At 44.0% G+C, this 24,940-nt stretch overlaps 2 protein-coding genes across 2 annotated transcripts in view; one reads left to right on the top strand and one right to left on the bottom strand.

The window, feature by feature from the left end:
* Positions 1-7,245, bottom strand: part of LOC149354256 (ubiquitin-conjugating enzyme E2-17 kDa) — a 31,531-nt gene extending 24,286 nt beyond the window's left edge. The window contains exons 1-4 of the mRNA XM_089583228.1: positions 7,155-7,245; positions 5,775-5,838; positions 4,191-4,222; positions 3,761-3,838 (exon numbers count right to left, since the gene is read on the bottom strand). Coding sequence (XP_089439354.1) covers positions 3,761-3,838; positions 4,191-4,222; positions 5,775-5,838; positions 7,155-7,178 — 198 coding nt within the window. The 5' untranslated portion in view covers positions 7,179-7,245. The remainder of the gene's footprint in view (positions 1-3,760; positions 3,839-4,190; positions 4,223-5,774; positions 5,839-7,154) is intronic.
* A 165-nt stretch (positions 7,246-7,410) lies between these two features.
* Cisd2 (CDGSH iron sulfur domain 2) lies at positions 7,411-20,380 on the top strand. The gene is made up of 3 exons (XM_089583229.1): positions 7,411-7,558; positions 18,317-18,525; positions 20,202-20,380. Exons 1-3 carry the CDS (start codon positions 7,555-7,557, stop codon positions 20,289-20,291), a joined length of 303 nt encoding a protein of 100 aa, XP_089439355.1. The 5' UTR covers positions 7,411-7,554; the 3' UTR covers positions 20,292-20,380.
* The last annotated feature ends 4,560 nt before the right edge of the window (positions 20,381-24,940 follow it).

The following is a 24,940-nucleotide window of genomic DNA, read 5'->3' as shown; positions in this document are numbered from 1 at the left end:
TCCTGTGGGGGAGCCAAAACGTCATCCCATCCTTTCTTTTGGTCGGCGCCTTCTATTTTCGTGTACCATCCCAACCAAACAGATTTCTGTCAAGACACTAGACTTCAAGCATATCTGCAAGTATGCACACTAACACACCGCCGGCGGCTTTTCTCATAATGGGACTAGTAATCGAAATGTGACTGCCGCAGCGAGGGTGTCAAATCCGAGTCTCTCGGGTCAGCAGCAAAGTATCATTAGGCAAATGCTAAACTACCATAGTATAATGTGTGAATGTACAATAAATGCAAGAATTTGTGTGCTGAGGCTTAAGATTTTTCCGGTTGCAAAATGTTTCAACTAAAGAAGCAGGAACAAGAAATGGACTGCTTGTCCTGTAGATGCTGCAAGATTCATGTCACATGGGTTCCATATTAGCATACTGAACATCACTCTGATCAAAGACTTGAACGTGAAGTCCGGCACCCGCATTAGCAAGAAATGAACAGAGTAGTATCTCACCCTGTTAGAGTGTTAGATGCATGTGCGGTGACTAGGGTCAGAAAAAACATACCCAAACACTTGAAATTCGACAATCAACAGTACTTATGTAATGTGCAAGTTAGATGGGAAGTTAAAGAGTAGAGAACATTGCATTTTGCCTTGCTAATGTTTATCTCCATGTGCCACACTTAACACCATGCAGTTAGGTGTCACAATGGCTGGAAATGGAAACATTGAAATATTAGGACTACTCACTTAAGCACCGGAGGCATCGCGAATCCCTTTCTGTCCCAAAGGTGCACACAATGTTAAAAATTCGGGGAAAAAAGATGACATTACTGGTGGCCAAATCTGCCTGCATTTTTTGGTTTGGTTTATTGGGGTTTAAAGTCTAAAAGCACCCTGTTCCAAGTCGTGAAAGCATACAACTCGCTGCTAAGTGCAGTACAGTTTCAGAAAAAGCTACGAGCACGCAATTGACTAAAGCAAAACCTTGTTGAGTAAAGCTCAAAACATCAGAATTATCCAGAGGCTTGAACTAACAAATGGCTTCCAAAAATGCCAAAAATCTGTTTTAGCACCTTGTTCGGTGAAAGCCGGGGCAGAAAGATGAAAAGTGCAGAGCAACAGCAGTTCTTCACAGTTGCGACAGATGCCTCATTAAGTGCACAATGTCTGGAATGCAACATACCACTCCAAAACTCAAAAGACCTCTTTCACAGTGTATGCAGTAGCAAGGGAGCCTCCTCACAAGCGACATAGTCGCGCGTGAAGAGACACCACCGCACAAAACTGAACAGAATGGAACAAGAGTGCTGCTCCAGAGCACAGAAGAACAGCCATTGGCATGGAAGAAAGGGAAACTCTTCAGCACTAAAAAAGCACGACTCCTTCTGCTGAGAAAATGAAGACAGGCAAGACGGCACTCAGAGCGGCTGTGTCACCACCACTGAGGTCTGGAGTGAAGCTCAGAAAACTACCATATTTACTGGCATAATAGGCGCACTTTTTTTCCAAAAAATCTGGCTCAAAGTTTGGGGTGCACCTCTTATGCGGGGTAAAATTTCCAGAAATTTTTCGACTCTCAAAATTGAACATACTGCATAAACACACTCATGTATGGGCCGCACCCCGTTTTCCCGAAGAAAATATTTGAAAAAGATCAGTGTAAGGGCCGCACCGAAACTTTCCATGACCCACACGGGAATAGCCTTCGAAATGCACGCGCCGAGGCCTCCGCGATCAGCTCCGGCTGCGCGCAACGGGCGCTTGATCGCGGAAGCCACACACGTGCACAGGAGCTTCCGGACGCCGCCCATGGAGGGCGCCTGAGGCCAAGCTCATCATCGTTTTCCTCCACCGCGAGCTTTTGCTATCCATATCACCATTAGCATCACCAGGTTGTCAAGTGCCAGGATCTGCTATAGCGTGTTAGTTCGTGGTTGTGGCTTTGCCGCTGAGCGTTGCTGTTTTAGCTCGACGGGCAAGCACCTTAATAGCTACATGGCTGGGAGTTTGCTCTTGAACACGGCAAGCGTGCGGCAGGTCGGAAATTCGACGTGGCTGACAAGTGCGGCAGTTGCGACTGTGGCGTGCCTAAATTTTCGTACGCGACTCCAAGCGCCGAGGTTTTCGCGGGGTTAAGTCAGGAACGTTTCCGGCTGGAGATGAAGCTTTCCAAACAGACATTTAAAGTGAGCATCCCTGAAAACTGTGCAGCTGTTCTACGCGATGTCGTACGTCGTGTGGGTCCGCAGCAGCTGCGACGGAAGCAGCACTAGTGAGGACTAGTAGTCAGTTCAGCAAAAACTTTTTTAAAATAAAGATTGGGGGCGGGAAGGGGGAGGCGGCGAGGCGTCGGCTTGCAATCATGTAAATACAGTATTGATCACAGTGCCAAGTTCGGGGTGCGCCTATTATGTGCAGAAATAAAAAAACCTGATTTTTCGCGACCAAACTGGGGGTGTACCTATTATGCAAGTAAATACGGTAAAACCAAGACTATGCAACTACACTATTTTTCAGCGATGGGACCCTCCAAACATTGTTCCCCTTTTCACTGCATGCACGTCAGATGCACAGGCCAAACTGAAACATGCAATTCACCCTTGAGGACAGCTGCTTGACCAACTGCTACTTGCTGTGCCAGTTATACCTTGACAGCCTCACGTCAAAAGCCCATCTGAACTAACCCTTCTACATTTCCAGCAGGCAGTAAAAGCAAACATAGGCATATTGACACCAATAACACCAAAGGAGTGAACCAAAAGGATGGACTGGGCAGGCACCACCACTGAAACAATCAGCTTTAGAGGAATGACGCCGTCTGCATGCAAAGGACAATAAGGGCGTGGTTATGAGCTCACATCAATACCTATGATGCAAGGAAAGAGCCAGAAAGTATATGGTATCAAAAGCCGCAACAAGTGAGCAGTAAAGCTGCAAACTGGCTGCTAACTGCCTACCTTAGAGCACAGTAACTGTGAAACTCAGCAACTGTGATCTGCGACCAAGAATCGCGACGTGGTGTTGCTGGTTCAGTCCTTATGTAGGGCCTGGTGATGCTTCCATCCCGACGTCACAAATGGACACACATGGAGCCACTGTAGACATGTAGGAATGAAGATATGCCAGATCTGTCTGTGCTTGATGAGACCACCAACCTACAGCAAGGTAAAGATGATTCTTAGCAACTGCCACATGAGGATGCGCTGGTCCACTTTTTATGCAGAGTCCAGTGGCACTGCTTCCAAGGTGCAGTCACTAATGGTCACACACGCAGCAGCCGTTGTCACGCAGGAAGGACGATATGCTGGATCAGCGTGCTCGAAGAGATCGCCGATCTGGAACAAGGTAGAGGCAGCACTTAGCAAATGCACATGTGGCAGAGGTTGCTGTCATTAGCTGGGCAGCCTCCTTTGAGGGACATCTGCCGCTTCATTCTTGAGCTGCACGGTGCTGAACAAGAATCCTGAAGAACAAGAAGTTTTGTTAAGACTTTATTAAAGTTCATTATTTTAGCCACCCAAGGTCTTCAAATTGTAAAGCGTTCACATCCATCTTGAGAGAAATAAAACCAAACCAAAACCCACCAGCTTAAATTCAAACCAGATTCTTCTGCAATTTGATTAAATAAACACAATGAACAAGTTCAGTAGCAGCAGTGTTCACAACAACCATATTTCATCCAATCAAAATTTCTCACAAAGCTGCTTCATGCACTCCTTATGCACACCCCTAAGTGTGATGGGACAATGATACGCAACAGGAATCCTACCTTGGGCGGTTTAAATGGATAGTCTGTCGGAAAGTGGATCGTGAGGAAGAACACACCACCTTGGTAGGGGCTATCAGGCTAAAAAGAAGCAAGAGGACAAACGCACCGGTTGTTAGCAGTCATAGTGACACACAGATAAGAGTCTCCATGAGCCGTAATATGCCAAAGAAAATCACTTAACTTTCAGCAGGACCACACATTAAACTTGCGCCAGTCAATGCGTAGCCCCTAGGCACAGTCAGTCTCAACCCTCGCATAACTTAAAATCACGGGCAAATTGCGCAAGTTATCTACCTCTTCGTTAAAGACGGCCTTCAGAAGCGTCTTCCATGGTGTACAAAACTACCGAGCTACTCTCACATCCAGGTGACTACCCCATGTTAACAAAACACAAATTCACAAAAAATAGCAACAAAGCAGAGCCACTTACGGGTCCCATAATTGTAGCCTGCCAATGGAATACTGTAAAGCAAGAGAAACATAAGCAAATAAGCAAACCAGCCAAAGCTGCTACCACCCGAAAGAAAGCTGTGGTACATACCCCCCTTTTCGGTCACCAGCAATAATGGCCCTAAACTCTACGTACAATGTGCGCCACATTTAGAGCTCGCAAGCAGTAGCACACATGAACTGATAAATGCACTGCAGCACTGAAAGACTAATCTTGATGAAAACAAAAAGAAAAGTTCCCCAACAGCTTGCATCAGTCCAGCACAAAACTCGCTAGGGTTACACCCCTCCACAAAGACACTTCCAGGTCACGTTGAGCACTAATGTATGCCATTCCAATCGTCTAGTTAAAACTAAGGTATAATACATGGATTGCTTGCATGGATGAAGCATTGGCCTGCATGTTAAAAACAAGCAGCACAGCAAAAATTTCTGTGTGGTGCACTGACATAGTGTCCATGGCATTACATGTATTCATGAGACAGAACACAGTTTTTGCTGCCCTTCTTGGAACTGCTAAAATGTTAGGAAGAAAAACAGCCACACTTTTAGTTCCTTGAAATTAAATCCTAACTTAATCTATACCCTTGAGGAGTTTGCAATTAGCAATGAGAGCATGTCATTAAAACTACAGCTACACCACATATCAGGCTGGCTACAAAATAGGCAGGTGCAAGACAGCAGTAATTGTGCACATTGTGCATGCCTGGCTACTGATATGGTACATGTGGTTTGAAGTGCCAAAGAAATGCATGGGCTATGAGGGATGCCTTAGTGTAAGGCTCCGGATTAATTTCAACTACTCGGAGTTGACTATGGCAGCAAGACTAAGCCATAACACTGGGTTTCAACGTAATTTATATCAATCATCTAACCCCGTAGACACTACACTGACGACCCAAAACCTACGATCACTTAATCAGTAAAAAAGGGGGGGGGGGGGGGGGTAATAATAAATTACTTCAATGACAACTTTTCAGCAAATCAAAATGGTACGAAAGGCTTCTGGAACACATCAGACATGACTTGGGATTGTTCATCAGAGCAAATGCACTGCCAACAAACTATGTAGTGCATCCTTTACACCAGAGCAAACAGTTAATAAAACACTGTCATTAGGAGCCACATAAGCTAGAGTACACAAGCACGCTCAAAGCCTATGCCATCTGAACAAGCACAGTTTGGTTTGGTTTGGTTTATTGGGGTTTAACGTCCCAAAGCGACTGAGGCTATGAGAGACGCCGTAGTGGAGGGCTCCGGAAATTTCGACCACCTGGGGTTCTTTAATGTGCACTGACATCGCACAGCACACGGGCACAGTTTGCAGCACAGTTTGCTTCTATGCTTGGAGGAATTTACAACAACATCAGAGCAGCTGAGGCCACTTTGATGCACCATGACGAAGCACATACAATGCCCACAGAATTGCGCATGCCTTTTAAGCATACACGCATGTGCAGAAAGTGACTGCCAGCGACTTTATGCACAGCATTGCGTAGACAGATGCCACATCAAAGCCAAACACTGAGGAACTATCGGCAACAAAAATCAACAAAACTCTCACAGTCATCTCCTACAGGGCCCGCTGAGCACTGGGCAGGGGGATCTCGTCCCAGGTCCTGCAATTCCTTGAGAGAAATGGAGGAAAACAAATGAGCTCCAACCGCAACAGCATACACCAAACACGAACACGTTTTTGGTTCGCATCTCCGAACTGAATGCACGAGAGGCTAAAGGCTTCAGTTTCGCTGTTCAGTCACGGAGGCTGCCAAAAGACTGCAAGCAGCAGCACCCGCAGTGGGTGTACCACACGCAGAGTTGAACACAAAGGTGCAACGAGGCGACGCGATTAGTAGCATCGGCCACAACGATCGATACAAAAAAGAAAAATCGCGGGGGAAGGGGGGACGCTTGCCGACGTCTAACAGGTTTGAACAAATGCCCGTCGCGCATTCTTGAAGGTCAGTGCCACTATAAGAGCGTCCACAGCGAGCAAGTCAGTATCGACTACAATGATAAATGAGCTTTACTACACGTTACAATACTGGCTCTCAAAGAAATCCCACTTGCCGCCGGACACCGCCACAGAACATCCCTACACAAGCACCGCCAAGATTCGAAACGCCAGCACGCGTTCGATGCGACGTCCGCTGTCGGCACTTCCATCGCGAATAGTGACTCAACGCGTAAAAGCACGTATACGTAGCACTATTCGCATTTTGTGCGAAAAAGGCGCCATTCCGTTTTCCTTTTCGTTTCATAAATCTCGAACGCGGAGACAGTACTGAGACGGTCCTAGGATATGTTCAATAATTCCTAAATACTCACGTAATGCGCGACACAACCAAATTCATGAGAAATGACAAAACTGACGAAACAACGCCGGCGCGCAACGCAAATCTGCTCAATGTAACCGCCAGAAACTCAGTTTGAATGGTGCGAGGAACATTCCAGATTAGCGGTGTCACGTTCGATCAGAGACATCGGCCGCAATACATGAGCAGCATACTTTTCTACTTCCCCAGAGCGTTTGAAGTAATTGCACAATAGTGTTGAGCACGCTATCACGGGGAACGGCCTGTTCAGAACAATCCGGTAGGCAGCTCAAGCTGTCGGCTCACTGGCATTCTAGCACCGGGACACCGTTTAACACTAGAAACGTCCTATCGACGATTATCATCGCACTGTAAAGGGTGAATAAATGAGAAACACATGTACTGCGCACGAACGACCGATTATGTGCAAGATACGGCCCAAGGATGGCAAAAAAGAAGGCTTTCATTCACTCGAGCCGGTGCGCAGGTAGGCCTACAACCACCTTGACACGGCGACGGTCTGAAGCACGACCTTACGGGCGCATCTGCGATATTTGCGCCATGTGCGCCCCACAAAACCCTCAGCGAAGGAACAGAACCTTGATAAATGCTGAAAACCTTAATATTACCTTGTTGATCCTCTTCAAAGCCATGACAAGTAAGCCTACCCCTCTGATTCCGACTGCTAAACAATCGTCGCCCTGCGCAGCAGCGGCGGACTGGCGCGTGCTAACTGTCCTTAATGATTTTCTTGCAGACGACTTAACAATAATTTAACACGGCAAAAATTACAATAAATTGTAACAATTTTTTAGAGCACTATTTGGGCGTTTTTTATTTTAAATATTGTTATTTAATGTTTCGCGATCTCACGCGCGTCCGCGTATCGCGCTCTGCGTAGGGCAGCGTGCAGCACGCTGCAGCCGCTGTATTGTTGAGTTGTTAGTTGCAACTGTTGGCTCGGTGCGATCTCCGGTAACATTCCGCTTGCTCTGGTTACTTGTTGAGGCTTGGGTGTCATCGGACCAAATGAGTAAGATTTTTTCACCTGATGACGCTAACTTGATGCTCTGTTCCATACATCTATTTGTTGAAACTTACGGAAACTTGTGTTCACAAAGTTTGACCCCACGAGAGTTCGTGGAGTTTCATTATCGTGGTGTAAGTTTCAGCGTGGTGCACGACGTAACCAGGATTAGATAACACAAATTACAAGCATTAAGCTTCATATGCAGGGTTGAAAATAATGCATCGGCGCTCGGTAACTGTTTTTGTTACTAATCTCAGTGCACTGTTATGCCCTCTCAGGCTCCTGAACCCTGGTCTCGGAAAGCTTACTTGGGAGGGACCAAAATAGTAATTGCGGGTTTCACGTATACCTGTACCGATGCACAGTGTATAAGAAGAAACAGAAACCTTGATGGACGGAACTTTTTTCGGCGTTGCCTACTTCAGGCACCGCCAAATGATTTTTGTTGGAATTGCACAACGAAACCAGACGTGGCGTATGTATGTATGTAGGTACTACGCTAGTTCACAGCAGTATATCAAGGACGCATGTGACCTGTTAAAAAACAATATTAATAGACGTGGGGCAAGTAGTGTTCGGCCATGGTGGACTATCCGTGCTACGTGCACGCACGTGAAAGTGAGCCACCAGGAAAACTGATTAAAAGCAGTCATGCGGGGGGTTGCAGAAAAGTTGCCCGAACCACCTATCAGCACCCATGATGAAATTTAGAGCTCTTCGCGAACGTACTGACGTATTAGATTGCTCAGATCGACAACTAGGTCGACGGCAGGCACTTTCACGACCTCATTTGTCTGTACACGAGAGTCTGTGCGCCGTGAGCACCTGTGTTGGCTGGTCCGTTGTTTCCACTTTTTGCCAGCCGATAGCAGTTAGTTTACGGCTGTGTAATTGCTGCAATTGCACAGTCCTCTGACCGTTGAGCGGCCGCAGAAAACTGCACGTTTCTTTTTTTGTGTGTGTTTGTGTGTGACTTCTTCGCGACTGGGTTAGGTACGTAGTACGAGGACGGTCTCGACATTAAATAAGTTCTTGCCCTAATGGAACTCAGCTGCGAGTCGCACCTCAGGCTAACAGTTATTGCCATTATCATTATGGGATAACCACTACTGTGACTGGTGCAACGTAGAGCTAAAAAGATTGCAGCCAGTTTTGCAGTGTTATCACTGTGCAACAGACATTTGAGGTCGGTTACCCTGCTCGGTGTCGCTTGTGCAGTGCATCCAGTTCGTGGATTAAAATCTCCAAAATTTTGGCTTTATGGAATGTGCAGCTTTGGTGGACAAAAAGGACACACAACTAAAATTTATGTTTGAGCTAGTTGGTGCATACTTGAATCAAGAGGGCAGCGTAAAAGTGACACTGAAGACAGGGCGGACGCTGACTACCAAATGTTTGTTCAGAAGCAACCCAGCACATTAAAAAGTCGTAACATAGACCACATGTCAGTCAGCGAGCCAATGAAACCCCAAGGCAAATGGTAAAAAAAAAGAAAAGTACTTTCTTTTTCATTTTCATCTACATGGCTAACAGTAACGAGGTGAGAGGGTGGTGTCAAGAAAACAATAAAAGGCATGGCAAGCAAGCACGAAAACGTACTAAAAATAGCTTATATAATATTTAGGAAGGCCAACAAATAACGCAGCTAAACAGTTTTAAAAACATTAATAAACCGTAATCAGGAGTCAATCCAAAAAAAGCTAAAATTCACTGGAGCTGCCAAAGCAAAGGCAGTCAGACAGGTAAAATGGACAAATGTACAACTATTATAGAAGGCATCGAGACTGCCATTAAAACATCTGGCACAATGAGGGCGAGCACTAATACATTAAAAATGTGTCCATGAAGATGAAATGTATGAAGAGACATTAAAAGAAGTAAATGCACTGGTCACGTGCATAGAGGGAAGAGGAACTGCATTGACACAAGCGTGTTCAAGATCAAGGAAACGGAAAAAATCTAGGCACGATCCAACAAACGCATTTCTTCTTTTCGTGCAATGAGACTGATCTACCAAAACACGAGTCACCTGCCTTCGCAATGTGATGAGCCTCAATCACTTCCCTTTTCTGTGCTTTGCCATCACCAAAGACCTCATACTTGCTGATAAAGGCCTTCAGGTATGGCGAGGCAGATTGCAGTGGTTAGAAAGGTGTCTTCCGGTTTGCTTGTTTGTTTTTTTACCTTTTTTCATACGTTTATCTCTTGAACACATTTTTAATGTATTTGTTCTTGTCCTCATTGTGCCAGGTGCTCTACTGGCATTCTTGATGCCTTCCGTGATGGTTGAACGTTGGCCCCTTTTACCTGTCTGGCTTTGCCTTTGCTTTGATGGTTTTAGCGAATTTTAGCTCTTTTCGGATTGCCTCCTGATTACGGTTTATTAATGTTTTTACTGTTTAGCTGCGTTATTTGTTGGCCTTCCTAAATATTGTATAAGCTTTTATCTGTTTGATCACGAAAGCACTATTGGCCTCCCAACCTGGAAAATGCCAGTGTGTGGTGAAGCCTCTGGAGTTAGTCACGTGATGCAGAAAATGGCAAGAAGTAAACGAGACTTTGAATGCCGGTGACCTTGGTCAACCTGGAGAGATAAAATAAATATTGCCGTGACTGGGTTTGGAGCCCATGGCAGCGTGAACATATCAGCTTCGCTGGCCACTGCACGAGAGCACTATGCTATCACTGCAGCCAATCACGCCTCGCATTAGACTGCAACACACACTCGCACTGTGCATTGCACATTGTCGTCTTCATCAACTTCCATCTGTGCACAAGTCACGAAAGGAGAGGAAACGCGCTTTCAATCATGCTTACAGGTACGTCGCAAAACCACCTGCAAAAACCTGCTTTCACACAATACTTCATGGTTCGCAATACTAAACTGTCAGCAGTTTCAATCGCGCTTACAGGTACGTCGCAAAACCACCTGCAAAAACCTGCTTTCACACAATACTTCATGGTTCGCAATACTAAACTGTCAGCAGTTTCAATCGCGCTTACAGGTACGTCGCAAAACCACCTGCAAAAACCTGCTTTCACACAATATTTCATGGTTAGCAATACTAAACTGTCAGCAGTTTCAAATGCGCTTACAGGTACGTGGCAAAACCACGTGTAAAAACCTGCTTTCGCACAATATTTCATGGTTAGCAATGCTTAACTGCTAGTAATTTTTTTAGAATGTGACTCTGCTTTTGCTTCGCTGTTTTTAGTGCTTTTTGATGCTCGCTTACCATGCCTTTTGTTTCTTGACACCGCCCTTTGGCCTTGCTATTGTTAGCCGTGTAATGAAAAAGAAAACATACTACTACTTTTTTTTTTGCCATTTGCCTTGGGGCTTCATTGGCTCCCTGACTGACATGTGGTCTGTGTTATGGCTTTATGATGTGCTGGGTTGCTTCAGAACAAACAGTTGGTAGTCAGTTTGTGCTGCCGTCTTATGGTTCAACACACAACTGCCTTCTCATCTATGTCCCTCGTCTGCCAGCGCTGTGCATTCCGTAATGACTGTACTCAACCAGCTAGCCCAACAATACACCCTGCTCAATTTTGACATACTTTCATTTTGGTAAGGAAGAGCTTGGGCATGCTTTTTGCAGTTTTTTTAATGTGGGCATGAGTAATCACTTGCGTAGGTGGCCACTGTTGGAGCTGGTTTTTTGTTTGATTCATTGTGACAAAGGCATCAGCTCTAATCTCAGAGCCAAAGTGTTATGCCTCTTTGTGATTGTATGAATGTTATCTGCAATGATTCCTTGTCACCCAGCGTAGTGCTCGTGGGGTTTGCTTAATAAACATAAATGTGGCCCATCACTTGGTTTGAGGTTGTTTCTAACAGTGGGAACTAAGAGAAACTAGGATTTTTTTTTCTCTTTAGTTTCTCACATGTGGAGAGTTCAGGCTCTGCCCTAAACAGCTGATTTACTTCAAATTGGGCAACTATCCCATTCGCAGCATGGGTAATTCATCAAGACGGTCCTCCAGTAAGACTTTGTAGAACAGAGCCTGATGGGATGTTTCAAAGAGCAGCCAAGGCTGTAGTAAAAAAGAAGGAAGGTGGCTTGCCAGGCTGCTGTTTTTAATGCAGGAGCTGTATCAGGTACATTTTTCAGAGTTTATGGCTTCATTATGTAGTGGGCGTGGTGATGTTGGAGGTAATAGTAGTAGCAGTAGTAGTGGTAGCAGTAGCAGCAGTAACAGTAGTAATAGTAATTTGTCTTTGTAAAAAAACTCAATGATACCGCAAATGTGTGATAACATGATCGCCCTCTGATTAATCAGAATGGAGCATTACTGTGTTCACCTGCTGGCCTAGACGCTATATATTTTTTCCTAGCCAAAACATGCATTGAGTGAGCATGATGCTTGCTTCAGCCTGTATACTGCAGGTCTATAAACTTAGTATGTTTTCCTCTTTGTGGAGTACTGATGCTCCACCTGTGAACAGTTTATTTCGTAACCTGGCAGTAAAACTAGGGAAATGCTCAGGCATGCTTCATTAGTTTCCTTCTCTGTTTGGGTGTGTTGCGATTGGTATATTGGTGATTTCAAGTGGGCTTTCTATGGGCTTAGCTCCATATACTAAGTTATAAGCTCATCCCTGGTACATTCTGTCTTCCTTTCCACTTTATTAACTTCGAGATTGGCAATTTGTTTCTTCTGATAGAGATTGCAAAACATGTCTATATACTTGAGAAGCTTACAATTATTTACCCTCCAACACTGTGGAAACATAAGACTTGTTTGCCTGACTTTGAGCTCAAATGCACGAACACACTGGGAACTTGGATGCAGCATGTGTATGCTATGCAGTGGAGACACATTATGGTGCCATTTACAGATCAGTTCAGCTCTCAATATTAAAGCTAAACATAACCAGTTAAAATTTCCAAATAACATTATCAGAGACTGGTGTATCTAATGGATTGTGCTACATGTTTTTATCTGGAGGGCCTTATTGCACAATTTGGTACCTAATTGCAGAATAAGGCCAATTTTTGGAACTGGTAATAAGTCTTTTGTGAACTGTTCATTTTGCAAACATCAGTATACTTCTGTTCTAAACTACAGCAACAGCTGAAGTCAGATAAATCTGTCAAGTAAGTAGGAAGTTCACAATATTTGTTTAAAAATATTCTGACAGTGTACCATTTTGTGCTTTTCGGTTGGATGAGAACAACAACAACAAAAAAAATTGACGTGGGATGGTTGTTGGCATCATACGGAAAAATGCATAAACAGTACTTGAAAGTAAATTTGGAGTCTTGCTTTGCTGAAATTTTTTTATAACTTGCCTAGTTTCGCTGCTATGCAGAGGGAGTGCTTGCTTGGTAAATAAATTTCTTCAGAAAAATGTTTTGGAAGAAGTTTAATGGTGCAGTAGCAACCATGCTCTTTTTTTTAAATCAGTCATTGTCAGTAATAGGGCCTATGATGGTTAGCATTGAATGATCTTTGTTAATGTGTACAAAAGAAGCCGGAAGTCTTTGAAAGCAACTGTTGGCTTTCGCATACACATCCTAACAGGCCCCTCACCTCCCCATTCTTTGCTGGTGGTCTGGGGTATTGGGATTATGGTGAGCGTGAGTAATAAGCTGTGCCAGTACCATGACCGCTGTACCGCTCAACATTGCTGCTTTTCTTTCTTTGTTTTACAGAAATAGAGCAGCTGACTAACATTGCTTTGGTGATACGATATTGAAACGGCTGCAAATGTTGAGGTGGAAAGGGCATATGTTTTCTCGGCGACAAGAAGGAACAAGTTCTGAGCCATACATGCTCTGAATTTTACTTGGTTAAGCCCACTTTTACTGGATGGAAAATACTCTAATCCTGTGCTTGCCATTGCGCAGAGGTGTAAAAGAAGTGGGGGGTGCTGACTAAACTGTGCTTCGCATTAAAGAAAGTGCTCGCTGGTGTGTTTTTATTCTCAAGTAGAAAAAGCAGTGGAGTCTTTAGTATTCTCAGTTTGCATGCACATGGAAGAACTACAGAACCAAGGGCTGCCTTTTTTTGTCTGTTACTGTGCCACCGGACCAGCATGGGTAGTGTTTCGCCGATTACGGTTAACTTTGAGCAAAGAAAGCAGAAGAGCTCCTAAGTGTAGCTCATAAAAATTTTGCGCACTTAAAGGTGCAGTGAAGAGGAATCTGAACTCGTCTTTTTGCCGCGGGAACTCGATCTATACGTTCCGGGCATTCTTAGAAACTTCGAATTATTGCCGTGTGTGGCCGATTTCCCTAATTAAATTGAATTAACGTCCGGCTCCCGCCTTTTTTTTTTTTAATTCTCCCCGTACGGTGGGCGGAGTCGACCAACGCATGGAGTGCCTTTCACCCAGTCCCGTGGCAGCTCTGCGCTCTGCCATCGGCGGAGTAACACGTAGTAATCCGTAGAAGTAAATAGTCCGCGCATATTTTTATTTCTGCGGGCTTATTTTGCGGCTATATTATCTGCGAATAAAACTATTTATTGACGGAAACCTAAAAAACAAAATAAGGCGAAAGCAAAGCCTTCACGAAGCTGGCTGAAAGGCACTCCACGCATTGGTCGACTCTGCCCACCGTACGGGGAGAATTAAAAAAATGAAGGCGGGAGCTGGACGTTAATTCGATTTAATTAGTGAAATCGGCCACACAGGGCAATAAGTCGAAGTTTCTAAGAATGCTCGGAACGTGTAGATCGAGTTCCTGCGGCAAAAAGAGGAGTTCAGATTCTTCTTCAGTGCACCTTTAAGCAAATATGCACGTTCCACAAATGTGCCAAACATGCATATGGTTTGTCAATTAGGTGAGAAACTGTTGAGCCTTTAACATGTCATTTTTATCATTTGTGGTCTCTTTTAGAGCGCTGGTTCTAAATAACTGTCAACTGGAGCCAAAAACCTCTTTCAAAATATCTGAATTAACATTTCATTAAAACTGTGTAGAATCAGCCCTTTTTGTGGTGCAGTAGATTTTTTTTTTAACTTGTCGCAAGCAGGCAAGTCAAACAAGTTTCTTGCTCACTGTACTTGTACCAGGAATTATTGCTATTAGTGATACATATGCTTGAAATATAAATAAATTTATCTAATGAGCTAAAACCTATCTTTCTATCACAAGTGGAAGGACTACAGCGATAGCGCAAGCATTGTGAGAAATGGCCAGTGGCCACGAAAGCGTGGTACCCCCGCCTTAAAAATACACTGTTGCATAAATAGGTTTAGGCAACTTCAACTATGTTTTTGACCACTGTATGTAGCAAGTCAGAGTATTTATATGTTGCTAAATTTGAAAATTAACTTTTTAAAGCTATTGTGTTTCTGGTGCAAATTCCAGTGCCAAATTTTAGAGCACCCCAAAAAATGTCAATTCACCATCAGTTTTTATGAAACACACAAAATATGAAAAAATCTCGCGTGACCATGCACTCGTGTGCTATGACAGCGGCGCTCTCAAACAAGGAATTCGTGAATGTAGCCACATTCGCCGCGAATGTCAGTTTTAAAAAAAACGACGGCGAAAGCAATGAAATGGGTGCTGGAAGCTAAATTTTAAGTAACACCTGTGTCCTGGCCCCGTTCTACTGTGGGTTGTTGTTCAGGCTAGGTGTGTGGGGGGATGAAAGGGGCGGAAGTTGGAGAGACTGTGCAGGTCACTAGGGCTGAGAAGCCCATTCCCTATGGCACGGAGACAAAGGCCAGTCTCCTTTCCTGCCTAGCCTGTGCTGCATTGCCAAAAACAGTTGTCCCTGGATAGCGTTTGCCATCTCGCATGTGGCATCTTTGTTTTCTGATACATTGCTTTACTTGTGAAATTTTCTCCAGCCTGACAGACGAAACGCCCAGCCATGACTAGGAACACTTGTATATTGTTTTGGCCTGCGCATCACTGTTGGGAGCTAGTGCGTCAGTAATTTTCCTTACTGAATGCGGCCAGGTTGAAGGTATTATTTTTGTTCTGCCGGTAAAGCCCACCTTATTGTTTTCGCCCCGCCACATTCGCAGCACCGATCGAACGCGACTATGTTCACGAATTCCACATTTGAGAGGGTTGCTGCTGTGCCTCGCGAGCACATGGTCGCTTGGAGTTTCTTTTTTTCATATTTCGCACACTTCCTTTCCAATGCAGAAAAAGCTAATTGCAGCACACGTCAAAATAAAACTTGATGAATTAGAGGTTTTTGGGACACTGTACAATTTGGCACTGGAATTTTTGCTGGAAACGCAGTGGCTAAGAAGTTAGTTTTTTCAATTTATTTAATTGTTCAATTGAAGAAAGTATAATAATACTCGGACTGGCTACATACAGTGCCAAAGATGGCTGAAGTGGCCTCCACCTATTGTGGAGGCAATTTCAAGGTCCTCAAGGACCTTTAAGACAGCAGTCTGGCTAACAGCTTTCCGTGCCTTCTACTACAGCTTTGATTACCTCTGAAACTTCCCTTAAACTGTGCCTGATGATGTTTGACCAGTGATGAGTTTGGCACTTTTATAAATTATTCATTCTGCAAATTCTCCTGCAGGCAGCCTGCTATGAAGCTTCCCATTCTGACAGATGTGCCATAGCACATAGCCATTTAAGGAGTTAGGAAAAGAGTTAAGAAAACTGATATTAACAGTACAGCATGCAAGAAATGCATTGTTTGCATGCAAAGGATATGGAAGTGTATGGTTCCTTTTCGTGAAGCCATGTTAGATATTTTTGTACACGTGTCCACAGTATGAAGATGAACACTTAACATTTAAGAGCAAAATTTATTTTTACTTCTGCAGCAGACTTGAGACGTTCACTGCGGCAGCTATTTTCAAAGCCCTGATCCGTGTGTGTCGTAGCTCACTGGTAGGCCACCTGCAAATTTTCTTCAGTGCAGTGTGACTCACCAATGAGTCACACGCAAAGCAATCTTGAAGCAGTGAACAGATGGCAATAGCGACCTGGCATGTGTGCTTTTCGCAGGCTGTTTGAAAAACCTGAGCTTTCTGTGGCTTCATCACGTGTGAGTAGTATTTGTGGCCACACAGCGCAGATACACTGCGTGACCCACCGGTAACTCATGACACAGTGATTGTGTTAATTCATTAGAGGAATGTAGATGAGCACTAGCTGGTCTACCTTGTGCTATTCCAATTGTCGCATTTGCTTTGGGTGCTGCTGCTGTACATAAGTGGTTGACGATTGCGTTTCCGTTTTTGGAGAGTTACTACAACGCTGTATTTATAGTGCGACAGAGGTCTTTTCACGGAGTTCAGCATCTGGTCGCGCAGCGTGCTTGTAGTCAGTGCTCCAAGATCATTTGCCATATGTTTAGCCCACTGCTTGTTTGTCTACCTTCTGCATATGTGCTGCCTTCAGAGCACAGTGCTCCACTTTGACTACATTCATGGCCTCCCCATATATTGACTGGTGTGCCACATCGATGCTGGTAGCTTTTTCATAAGCACTACAGCTGCTACTGCACAGGCGTGGAGGGTGGTGCACCATGCAGTGAGTTCAGGGTGTTATTTTGAGCGCTGTCGCAATGAGTTCAGCGGCACCTTGTTGCAACTGCACACCTCACCTGGTGACAGCAAAATTCGTGCGAGTCACGAGCAAGGGATGGTCACGTGATCGCGGACACTCAGTGTTGACAGCTGCTACTACTAAGTGGATGCCAGGAACCTTTGTCTTAAAAGCTAGCACTCCAAAATAGCACTGTACTTCTTACCTATACTTGAGAAGTGGTTGACAGCACGCTATTAGTACTGGCTTTCATATTGCTTCGATTCATACACTTGTATGCACTGAGGGGACGCCTTCGTCCCCTGCGTTCGCTTTCCCGCAACGCACTCCCCTTAGTTGTGTTACTTTAACTCGCGTCGCAACGACACCAGCGCCACAGATGTCGTTCCTTTTTTCCCACGGAGCAAGGCCCGCCGTGGTCGCCGTGCGCTCGGTAGCGCTCGCGACCACGGGGTGGGGTTCGCACGGCTTTGAACTGTGTCAGCCACGGTTAAGTGGGGAGAACGTGTTTATCTCCCCATTTTCAACCCCACAGCACTTCTCTTTTATTTTAACTTTGTGTGTACAAATACAGAGCCCACATTCTAATTTCGATTCCTCGAGGGACTTGAAGCACTGGATGAAGCAGTGAAGGCATTGTGACACTCAGTTGCTACTGAAAGTGCACTGGTGCAAGCACGCCATCTGTGCTGTGGGTACAGAAAACCTGAATTTTGCTGCAGTTGCATTAACTGTGAACTAAAACACACTGCGTTCTAAACGTAATAAGTGCAGTCGTGGCCACAGTAATACAGAGTATGCTTAAGCGCTCAAGCTCGTTTCATTCCTTACCACGTGAAAATTGGGAAGAACTGTATACATACCTTGCCTACCGTTGGTGTGCTCGCTATGAACCCAAGAAACTATCATGTCTTCTCTGCAGAACACATGAGAAAATTTCAAACGCTAAAGCATGCTTTGTAATATATTGGCCACACCTATACTACCTGCATCTCACTGTCTTGCATGTTATTTTAATAATGTGTAATAATAATTTTAATGTATTACACATTATTTTAATTTAATTTTTGCTCTCTTGTTGAAGAAAAAAAAGCAGGTCCAGTATCTTGTTTCTGTTGGACCTCAAAGGAAATGAGGTTACAAATCAGTATTTTTGTTGTTTGTGGCTGCCTAGTTAAATATTGTTCATGAAAACTCGACTTCTTGCCACCATATTTTACGAGCAGGACAGCAAACTAAAGATATTACTTAATCCGTCCTTTTTCTTGCATTTCAGGCACGAAGGAGTCTCTTCTTCCCTTCCTGCCATGGATTGGCACAGCTGCCGCTCTAGGCTTTGCTGTCCTTGCCTACAGGTCATACAGCAAAGCAAAGGGCCGAGTGAATTTGCAGATTGACATGAGCAATCCCAAAATTGTGAACTCGGTTGATATTGAGGACATTGGAAACAAAGCTGTCTTCTGCCGCTGCTGGAAGTCCAAAAAGGTAACAATAGTGCATGTGAACTGTGTTCAGTGGGATGAGGTGAATGTCACATGGAGCTTAAAGGGACCATGAAATGATATGTACTGAAGTTAGCAAAAGCACAGAAACGATCAGTATTACATCATTCGTCACTGCACTGCAAAAATGTTTAAGCTAGCTTCATTAATACAGAAGATATCAGCAATTAAATACTGCTTCTTCTCTCCCCACTGAACTAGTACATGCTGACACTACAGAAAATAAAAATAAAGAAAGCGGGTTGGGACTGCACCTCACAGTGCCCCGTTACACCCACATCACTTGGGCACGCCCAGTGGTAAGGCTCGCCCAGATTGCCTACTTTACGTCAGCGGGATACGGGAAGCTGAGAAATCGGGGTGAGGTGTCGCCCTAATCGGTTATGAGCAGCAGTTTTTAAATATTATTTGTAAATTATAGGGTCCATGCAGAGCTTTTAAATTTGACTTGAATACTCACAAAGACCACCTCTACAAATTTCCTCATTAGAATATAACCATCAGAATCATTTCACTGTCCCTTCAACTCTTATGAGAATAACGACTGTTATTGATAGGTCTGAGACATAATTTTTTCGACCAAAATATGAAAGGTGTAAAACAGCAAAATTTACATGAAAATGATACAGTAGAATGTGCTTTCTTAAGACATTTATTTCAACACAAATACTTAGTGCGAATAGTAGGGGAAAAAATCTGTAAACTCGCAAAAAATGAATTGGCAAGACAGTATCTCTTAGAGAAAAAGTAATGAAAACATTCTGGGACTTATGAAATGTTTCCATTTTGTTTGTAAACTGGCACCAAAACTTTGAATTTACAACTCAAAAACTTTTCGCGCTAGAAATTTTTTCCTGAGACATGAAAAAAGGCCGTTTTGGAAGTGTCCTTGGTATAAATTTCTCACAAAAAAATTTTCCAAGTAAAATGTAATGTATCAAAATATAGCTTGATGAATGTATGTTTTGTCATTACCAGTTAAAGCTGAAAATGTTTTTAAAGAAGCGAAAAAAAATTGCAGAAACACGAAAAGTATTTCTGCCTTACCATTTATGATGTCTGCTGATTTGAAAATTATTAAAGGTTATGCAGTGAAACCTCGTTGTATCGAAATGGTTCTATATAGCCAAAGTTTGTATTATAAAATTCCTCCAAAAACTCGCGCTGGAGGAGCAAACTTTAATCAGCGAAAGAACAGTAACGAGGAGAGACCTTTTCTGTAGTTTCAGCAAAGTTTCAAAGCCACTGTAGTCATGTGACAACCTTTAAATCTCGACTTGATTTTAGGTTCAAAGAAAGGACACACACCAAAATTGCTTTTGAAAAAAAAGATTGAAATAAGCATTTCTCAACATGCTCTACATCTTTTACATTGAAAAGTCTGCACTAAAGTTCATGATAAACAGTGGTCTAATTCATCTTTTTGTAAATAGCAAGTCCAGCACTTCTGAAAGATACGCTAACTTGGTCATCGAATCTTACAGCATTGTCGTTTTTTTTTTCTGCTTGGCACAGCTTAACTGGACCACCCTGTACATTAAGAGTGCATACTGCCATGTCAACAGTTATTTGAAATTGCAGTTTGTTTGCACTAATTGTATTTTAGTCTGTATTCATCTCTTGTCTTTTCTTACAAATTTGTTCCTTTATCCTTTTCAGTTTCCGTACTGCGATGGTTCACACAACAAGCACAATGAAGAATGTAGTGATAATGTTGGCCCGCTAATTATCAAACGAAAGGATGCCTGAAGCAGTGGCAGGCAAACAAGGAACCCAGTAGCGCATTTCACAGGCGAGCTGTTAGTTTGAAATAAATTCGCAAGCAACGACCCAGTGAAGCGAGGGTGTGTTGTCACTATTTTCAACCTTCTTTTTTGCTAATCTGGGAGGCTGGCAAAGCTGTGGCAGAAAGAGGGAGTTGGCAACTTTGTTTGTTTTTTTTAGGTACCTGCATTGGCCGTCACAGTGGCGGGCAGCATCACTTGGACATCGTAATGTGCATTAGAAGTGTGGCACTGCATCCTAGAATGAATGCTTTCTGACAGGGCACACAGCAAAAGCAAACACTTATTGTGTTCTGGGAACTTTAAGGTGACTCATGGTTGCGCGCCCGCAGTCATTACTGTGTACATGGAGCATTCAGAGGCTGATGGCTCTTAACTCGTGAATAATGGAAAGAGATGGACAAGGGAAGGAAATCAAGATGTCAGCCAAATTTTGGTCACACCATTGCTAACATTGGTTATAAGGTCATTACAACCTCTCTTGTTCATTAAAACAGAGTTAAAGCAGCGCAGGCTAAACTTTCAAAGCTACAAATTCGAATCAAATAGTGATATTCAACGAACAATTTCTAAGAGGCTTTTAACCAGCAATGGTGTAGAGGTAGAGCATCCGCCTCACGTGCAAGAGAACCAGGGTTCGAATTCTGGTGCCGCGCAATTCTCCACCGGGCAAAAAAAAAAAATCCATGTGTCGGTGGAATTGCCAGGCCTGGGGTGCGGCCTGATCTCAGTGACCAGAACAAGCAACACACTCCCTCACCAAAGCAGGATTTGGCCACCCTGCAGGTGCAGTACTTGGCCACAACCTTCTATGAGCAAACCAATTAACCTGCGGCCCTCAGTCTCCAGCAGCTGCGAAGCAACAGACCAAGGTGGTGGTCGGAACTGTGATGCAGTGGAGGGTGCTAAGAACCTCTGGCTCCGGACAGGCCGCCATTGGAAATTGAACCTGGCAAAGTGTAACACTAGAACCTTATCCAGTGAGGCTAGCCTAGCAGTGCTCTTCGAGGAACTAGCGGGTATTAAATGGGATGTCGTAGGGCTTGGTGAGGTTAGCAGGACAGATGAGGCATATGCAGCACTAAGAGGCGGGCATGTACTGTGCTATCGTAGATTAGCGGACACACAAGAGCTAAGTGTGGGATTCCTCATCAATCAGGATATAACTGGCCACATAGAGGAGTTCCATAGTATTACTGAGAGGGTGGCAGCTATCATAATTAGGCTTAATAAGAGGTACAAGCTGAAGGCGGTGCAGGCCTATGCACCTACATCCAGCCATGATGACCAGATCATTGAAAGCTTCCATGAAGAGGTAGAATTGGCACTGAACAAACTAAAATCACAGTACACTGTACTAATGGGCGACTTCAATATGAAGGTAGGCAAGAAGCAGGCTAGAGACCAGGCAACTATGGCTTCTGGAATAGCAGGGGGAGTTATTAGTAGAGTAGGATCATGAATACCTTCTTCCGGAAACAAAAGAACAAAGTGGATGTGGAAGAGCCCCATTGGTGTGACTAAAAATTGAATAGTCTTAACCCTTTGAGGGTCGAATTATTTTGAAGAAAACTTTCCCAGGTGGTCAAATTACTTTATTGCGGATCTTGAATCTACAAAATGTATATAATCGAGAATAAATAGTAAAAAAAAATTAGGAACAGTACTTTGGTGACAGCATCACTCACAACTGGAAAATGTTCAATAGAATAGAATAGCAACGGTGATAAGCAAGCTAAGAGCAGCACCAATAAAGATAGAAATCAACTTTCGCCGCCTCTGCAAAACAGTGCCCACAAAGAGAAAACACGTTTCGCGCGACTCCGTTGCGATCCCGCGGCGGAATCGAAACCGTGTAGGCGCGTTTCCACAGAGGGCGAGAATACCTCGTGAGCAACGGTGATAAGCAAGCTAAGAGCAGTGCCAATAAAGATAGAAATCAACTTCGGCAGCCCCTGCAAGATAGTGCTGAAAAAAGAAAACAAATTTCGCGCGACTCCGTTGCGATCACGCGGCGAAACCAAAACTATAAAAGGGGTGTTGCCGCAGTCTGTGCCGCCGCGCTAAAGCTAGACATAAGTTCTGCTTATCTCCGTAAGAAGGCAGCACAAAATTCAAACACTTCTTGTAAGTCCTAAGAGGTGGCAGCACCCCCCCAGTGAGCACGCATTGTTCTTTTGGCGCAAAATTTAAAACGGAATATCGAAACCATACCCGTACGGCAAAGACCTTGCGGGACAGAAAACCGCCGCCGTACATATACGGCAAAATCTTCAAAGGGTTAATACTATGCGCTCACCCTGGTACCAAGGAGGATATAGAGGTCCTCGGAAAGGTGTGTTGTAGCGACCACAGAATAGTAAGGTCTCGAATTAGCTTAGACCTGAAGAGAAAACAGAAGAAATTGGGGAAGCGGAAGCCCACTAACAAGTTAGCGGTAAAGGGGAAAGTAGAGGAATTCAGGATTCCACTGCAGAACAGATATTCGGCTTTAACTCGGGAAGATGATCTTTATGTTCAAACAATGAATGATAATCTCACAACTATCATTACGGAGTGCGCAGTAGAAGTAGGTCATAGGATGGTTCAACAGGATAGCGGCAAGCTATCTCAGGAGTTGAAAAATCTGATTAAGAAACTCCAAATTATGAAAGCATCTAACCCTCGGACAGAATAGAACTGGCAGAGCTATCAAAGTTAATAAATAAGCGCATGGGAGCTGACATAAGGAAGTTTAATATGGAGAAAATCGAGCATGCTCTAAGGAACGGAGAGAGCCTAAAAGCAGTGAAGAGGAAACTAAGCATGGGTAAGAACTAGATGTATGCTTTAAGAGACCAAGAGGACAATGTCATTAGCAATAAAGTTGGCAAAGATTTCTACACACATCTATACAGTAGCCAATGTAATCAGAACGTTAATGAGAGAGACAGTAGTGCACAGCAATGGGACATCCCGCCAGTAACAAAAGAGGAAGTAAAAGCCTTAGGAGTGATGCAAAGGGGGAAGCAGCTGGTGAGGACCAGCTAACGGCAGATCTCTTGAAGGACAGTGGGGAGATGGTGCTAGAAAAACTAGCTACCGTGTGTACGCAATTCCTTATGACCTTGAGCGTACCGGAAGTTTGGAAAAAACGCTAATACTATCCTAATTCATAAGAAAGGAGACTTCAAAGACTTGAAAAATTACAGACCGATCAGCTTACTGTCCATTGCCTGCCCACAAGGTATTTACTAAGGTAATTGCAAATAGCAGCATCAGGACAGCGTTAGACTTTAATCAACCAAATGATCAGGCAGGCTTTCGTAAAAGATACTCAACAATAGGCCATATTCATACTATCAGTCAGGTGATAGAAAAATGCACAGAATGTAACCAGCCATATATGTAGCGTTCATTGATTCCTAGAAAGAATTTAACCCAGTGGAAACCTTAGCAGGAATGCGGAATCAAGGTGTAAAAAGTCATGTGAAAATACTGGAAGATATCTTAACAGCTGCACGGCTACCATAGTCCTTCATAAAGTCGGAACTAAAATTCCGATAAGGAAGGGTGTCTGGCAGGGAGACATGATCTCGCCAATGCTATTCACCGCCTGTTTACAGGAGGTGTTCGAGGCCTGGATTGGGAACAGCTGGGGATAACAGTTAATGGAGAACGGCTACATCGCCTTGCTAAGCTATTTTGGAGATGAGCTGCAAAGCATTATCAATGAGTTAGACAGGCAGAGCAGAATGGTAGGTCTTAAAGTTTACGTACAGAAAACCAAAGCAATGTTCCACAGTCTCGCAAGGGAACAGCAGTTCATGATTGGTAGCCAAGTGCTGGAAGTGGTAAGGGAATATGTTTACTTAGGGCAGGTAGTGGCCGCTGATCCGGATCATAAGAGGGAAATAACTAGAAGAATAAGAAGGGGGTGGAGCGCATATGGCAGGTTCTCTCAGATCATGAATGGCAGTTTACCAATATCCCTCAAGAGGAAAGTCTACAACAACTGTATCTTACTGGCACTCGCCAATGGGGCAGAAACGAAGAAGGTTCAGCTTAAGTTAAGGACAACGCAGTGGCTATGGAAAGAAAATGATAGGTTATGAGACTGGAATCGGGCAGAGTGGGTGAGGTAACAAACGCGTGTTATTGATATCCTAGTCGAAATCAAAAGGAAGAAATGGGCTTGGGCAAAGCATGTAATGCGAAGGCGAGATAACCGGTAGTCCTTATGGGTAACGGAGTGGATTTTAAGAGAATGCAAGCGCAGCAGGGGACGGCAGAAAGTTAGGTGGGCGGATGAGATTAAGAAGTTTTTGCAGGGATGTGGTGGCCGCAGCCGGCAAAGGATAGGGTTATTTGGAGAGACATGGCAGAGGCCTTTGCCCTGCAGTGGACGTAGTCAGGCTGATGATGATGATGATGAATTCCAAAGCACATACTCAAATAGCTAAATCACTTTCCCTGCACTCTAGAGCAGAAAGAATAAAAATGAATGTGGCAGGAGGACAAGTTAAGGTTTATTTTAACGAATATTATCTAAATATCAGTTGCAGTATAAATTACATCTAGCATTACCCTTTCATTGTGTTCAAAATTGCCTTTTTAGAATATGTGGACAGTGCC

The sequence above is a fragment of the Amblyomma mixtum genome, chromosome 3 (genome assembly GCF_055824585.1).
Source record: "Amblyomma mixtum isolate Tamu chromosome 3, ASM5582458v1, whole genome shotgun sequence".
NCBI lineage: Eukaryota > Metazoa > Arthropoda > Arachnida > Ixodida > Ixodidae > Amblyomma > Amblyomma mixtum.
This window is presented reverse-complemented; position numbering and strand designations above follow the sequence as displayed.

Excerpts from the sequence above, each read along its gene's own strand:
- Cisd2 (XM_089583229.1), top strand. Across the intron at positions 18,526-20,201 it reads GCTGCTGGAAGTCCAAAAAG|TTTCCGTACTGCGATGGTTC; the intron begins GTAACAATAGTG and ends TATCCTTTTCAG.